This window comes from Mytilus trossulus, chromosome 9 (genome assembly GCF_036588685.1).
Source record: "Mytilus trossulus isolate FHL-02 chromosome 9, PNRI_Mtr1.1.1.hap1, whole genome shotgun sequence".
Classification (NCBI taxonomy): Eukaryota; Metazoa; Mollusca; class Bivalvia; order Mytilida; family Mytilidae; genus Mytilus; species Mytilus trossulus.
Genome location: NC_086381.1, coordinates 51,204,716 through 51,209,793, shown reverse-complemented (window position 1 = coordinate 51,209,793; position 5,078 = coordinate 51,204,716). Strand labels below are relative to the sequence as shown.

The 5,078-nt window shown below is 31.5% G+C and overlaps 1 protein-coding gene across 1 annotated transcript; it reads left to right on the top strand.

Annotated features, from left to right (window-relative positions):
• Nucleotides 1–2,887: 2,887 nt before the first annotated feature.
• Nucleotides 2,888–4,556, top strand: LOC134683082 (fucolectin-6-like). Its single transcript, XM_063542142.1, has 3 exons — nucleotides 2,888–3,103; nucleotides 3,410–3,619; nucleotides 4,260–4,556. The coding sequence occupies exons 1-3, from the start codon at nucleotides 2,950–2,952 to the stop codon at nucleotides 4,466–4,468; spliced, it is 573 nt and encodes a 190-aa protein (XP_063398212.1). The 5' UTR covers nucleotides 2,888–2,949; the 3' UTR covers nucleotides 4,469–4,556.
• The last annotated feature ends 522 nt before the right edge of the window (nucleotides 4,557–5,078 follow it).

Genomic DNA, 5,078 nt, shown 5'->3' with positions numbered 1-5,078 from the left:
TTAACCTTGTCTTTAAATTACGTGCATAATTTTCATTGATGCTAAAGTATTTAAATAAAGTTTGAATACTTGTATACCAGCTCCTTTTCTGTTCATCATGTAGAGACTTTGAGAGGTTGAAAGCCTCTTTTAATAATAAATCATCAGGTTTTTTTAAACGTATATAGTATTTAAACATATTTAATAAAACCTCCAAAAATAGAGGATATCTGCCCAGTTCACCCATAGCTGCAATATTTGTTGCTTTTACTTACTCCAAGTATACATTTACAAAAGCTTAAGGTTTATGTACCCTTCTTTATGCATTTCTGTACGAAATTTTCAAACCTCAACTTCAAAACTACAGGTATAATGAATAATAGAGATTTAATAGCCATTAAGTACATATTCAAAGGGGAAACTTGATGCAAAGTATTATTTTTTACTGTTTCATTGCATTTGATAGAAAGATAAGACTTTGTGGCAAATAAATCAAGATTCTTATAGAAAATCCACAGCCTTTAATACAGGGATTTTTGTTATAAAATTATAAACATAAATTACTCACTTGTTTTTCTATGATGTGCTAGTGTTTATTTTTTACAAAAAGTTCTAAGCAACCTGTAAATTCCAAAACACCTCGTGCTGGATCACCAAAGTCGAGCGCACCCTAAAAGGTGTACTTGATTTTGGCCATATTTATATTTGTTTTAACCAATAACTACATTTATAAACTTGTTTTAAGGAAATCAATGCTAGCACTGCATGCAATAATCCTATATCTATCAGTCATCAAATTGCCAAATATGAGAGTACAAGGATAAAGGCTGTGGATTTTCTATAAAAATCTTGATTTATTTACCACAAAGTCCTCTTTTTCTATTAAATGCAATGGAACAGTAAAAAATAATGCTTTGCATCAAGTTTCCCCTTGGAATATGTACAAAATGGCCTATATCTATTATTCATTATATCTGTAGTTTTGATACAATTGAAGTTTGAAAAGTTCGTACAAAAATGGCTACAGAAGGGTACATAAACATTAAATGAGCCTTCTCTACTTCCAGGTCTCCACATAGTTTTTTGAAATAGTTATCCCCTTCAGTGTTTAGTTTGTGAAAGTTAATGTCACCCCATATTTCTCTGCCATACATTAAGACTGATTTAACTGTATGGTCAAAAACATGAAGTAGAGTTTTTATTTTTGGTTTATGACCTGAAAAACATTTTTTTAATTTTAAATAAGGCCTTTAGCCCTTTATTATACATTTCATGTTGGGCATCTGTAAATTTGCCATTAATACTAAATTTGACACCCAAGTAGGTATATTTTTTTGTGTTCGTTTATAGGGGGGTATTATTCAAATGAAATTGAGTAGAAAGACGTCTACCAGAATTGCTAAAAATCATGACTTTGGATTTAGTAATATCAACTTCCAGTCCCCAATTATTGCAATAGATCTGTAGTTTATCAAGACATTCTTGTAGACCCCTAGGAGTTTCAGAAAGCAAAAAAAGTTCATCTGCTTACATCAGACAATTAAATTTTGTATTATTTAGTTTAACTGTAAAGCAATCCTCATCAAATATATCTGGAATATCATTAACAAAAATGTTGTTTAAGATGGGAGTTAAATTATCTCCCTTTCTCACTCCTATAAAAGATGAAAAAGTGTTAGTTACATGATTGGGTTCAATTTTCACTGACAATAAAGTTTTACTATATATATATATCTTTAACAACATTATATAATAGATCACTTACACCAAGTATTCTTAATTTATAAAATAAGCCTTCATGCTAAACTTTATCAAAGGCTTTTTTGAAATCAATAAAGCAGGTATACAAATGTTTGAAACCTGTTTGAGTAAATTTGTCAATATGACATTTCATGACAAACATATGATCTGAAGTACGCTTGCCTTTGCAAAAACCAATTTGCTCAGGACAATTGATATTTCTTTTAATACAAAATTTTTCTAATCTTTTAGTAAGAATTTTTGTAAATACTTTACTGAGACAACTAATCACAGTTAGTCCAGGATAATTTGATGGATCATCATTTGAACCATTCACGGTAGCTATTAAACTAAGAGTTCCAAGTGGTGAAGTTTAAATCATTCTTCGTCAATTTTACGGACGCCATCACGAGTTGGTTGACCTTGATTGAATATCAAAGATGATAGCGGATATGTTCCAAATGTCGTAACTACAATCCCGTCCTCTTTTCCTGAATGTCACCTACCAAATAAGACTTATTACCGGGTTCGTACTAACATGAGCAACACGACGGGAGTCACATGTGGAGCAGGGTCTGCTTACCATTCAGGAGCACCTGCGATCACAACCAGTTTTTGGTAGAGTTCGTGTTGCTCAGTCTTTAGTTTTCTATGTTGTGTTTTGTGTACTTTTGTTTTTCTGTTTGTCTATTTCTATTTAGTCATGGCGTTGTCAGTTTATTTCGACTTCTGAGTTGGAATGTCCCTCAGGTATCTTTCGCCTCTCTTGTGCTTAATATTCATGAAACAAATATCTCTTGTAATACTCAAACTTAACACAGTTACAATAGGAACAACTGCTTTTATCTATTTTAACTTCAAAGATAATAAAAATGTATTCAACAATGATCCTTAAAACTCATTCCTCATTCGTAAATTAATAAACATCTTAGTTTTGATTATTTGAAAATATACATTATTAAACATTATATACATTATAAAAAGACCTAGACATTCCTACAAAGTAAATAAATAATTATAAAAAGGATATAATCTGTTATTGATTTTCTGTGTAATAATATAAACATTCAATCATAGTGTACATTTACACGTATGATATATTGATACAAAACTAATGTTACGTTTGCGTGATTTAACCTTTGTGTTATTTAAAAACGTTTGATTTCTGTATTCAAGAGTATCAAAACGACAAAATATTACTTGAAGTGTGTAAATTTGTCAAAAACACATATGATGATTGTGACTACTTTATTTCTGATTTCTTATTTGTCTATTATAGATGGACAATATTTGCAGATGCTTCAAACAGTACAATCAACGATTAACCATAACACTGCAACACTATCTATAATGCTGCAAGAAATACTAAGGAGACTTCCAAAAGGTATGTATACGTGTGTGCGTGCAGATTGCGACAATATATTAGACTAGGCGAATTTTTTTTTAGGAGCTTATCTAAAATTAACAAAGACGAGCTTCCATTGTCTTGCTAGATTATGGCATATGACGTTACCTATAATGTGTTTCGTCGTCTTAGAGTGAACGACTTTCTAATCCTCTAACATATGAATAAATTACAAAATAGATTTCCTGAATAAACTCGATCAATTCGAAACACGATTAAAAAAGATATATAATAATTATCAAGTGTTTGAAGTTGATTTTATTGCTGTTGATATGTTTTCCACAGATCAAAATATTGCCGCTTTGAGGGAAGTTGCCTTTGGAAAACGAACAAAGCAAAGTTCAGATGATTATCGTTGGCCCAGTGTTGCTGTCGATGGAAATTTAAACTCATTTTCCCGTACTCAAGTTGAACATTCACCTTACTGGGAGGTGGATCTAGGGAGAGATTACCTGATAAAAAGGATAGACATTTTCAATAGAAAGGATTGTTGTGGTAATTAATCGCTTTAGCAAGTAAATTCATTTCTTATAATGATTTAAATAGCTAGAACTTCCTTAAAAATAAAATTAGTTTTATCAATGTCTGCCTTATTCTCCTCTAATTAGACAACCGTTTCGGTTTTTTTTTTATCATTTGAATGTTACATAGTTCAAAGTCACAATATTTGTGTTTCAAGTTGGTTTAACATACCTTATTGCACACTACTAGAGCTAGTACATTAAAAGTCTCGTACACAGCAGTGTTTCATTTACTTTATACATGTTCCGGTCCTGAATATGGTAGAGAATTGGCAAAACATCGCTAGCTAGTATTTTTTTAATTTATAAAAAGACAGACTGTAGATACATGACTAGCAATCAAGTCTATGTATTCTTTTCTTTTATAATTGGTATGGCATACCTAAAGTTGCAAGCCCATTGGTTATTAAACATCAACCAAATGTAGAGATAGTTTTATCTTAATCTAGATTAGATTGATTTAATCCGATACGTCACTTCAATTTTACAACATTCAATCTTATATCCGATCTTATATATTTTTAGTTTGCTTTGCTCTATTTCTAAGTTACTAATCTTCACATTTCATGTGTTTTAGTCAAACTCCATTATATTTCGTTAATCAAATATTTCAGGAGATCGGCTTCACGACTTGTATATAACAACTGGACCTGCTCACAATCAAATGTATCCATGTGCTTATTACAAAGGACCTGGTCGTACTGGAGAACATCTTGTGTTTAAATGTCACCATAGCAAATATGCACGGTACGTGAAGTTGGTGATCAAGGGGAAAGAATCCCTCACCCTTGCAGAAGTTAAAGTGTATGCACAAGATGACTGATCTAATCAACTATTGTTATATAAAATAACACCAAATGTTTATTCATTTTATCAGCATGATCAGTGTTATTTCATTTATTTCTCAATTCAACTATTTAAATACAATACACCTTATCTCAAAAACAGTCCTTACTTACTGCAAATGTTTGCACCTGTCCTAAGTCAGGAATCTGATGAACAGTTGTTGACGTTTTTTTATGTAATGTACACGTGTTTCTCGTTTCTCTTTTTTTTTTATTTAGATTAGACCGTTGGTTTTCCCGTTTGAATGGTTTTACACTATTATTTTGGGGCCCTTTATAGCTTGTTGTTCGGTGTGAGCCAAGGCTCCGTGTTGTAGGCCGTACATTGACCTATAATGGTTTACTTTTATAAATTGTTATTTGGATGGTGAGTTGTCTCATTGGCACTCACACCACATCTTCCTATATCTACTTATGTGCAACAGTTAACCAGATCGTTTTAGATCACAGATAATATCCAACACACTTTAATGGTAGTCAGAAGAAATCATATTGCAACTGATATATTTCCATACAACATTAATATCAACTCCGCGCTGAATGCATTTTGATGAAACATTAGAGTGTTTTGATATTAGTTTCCAATGG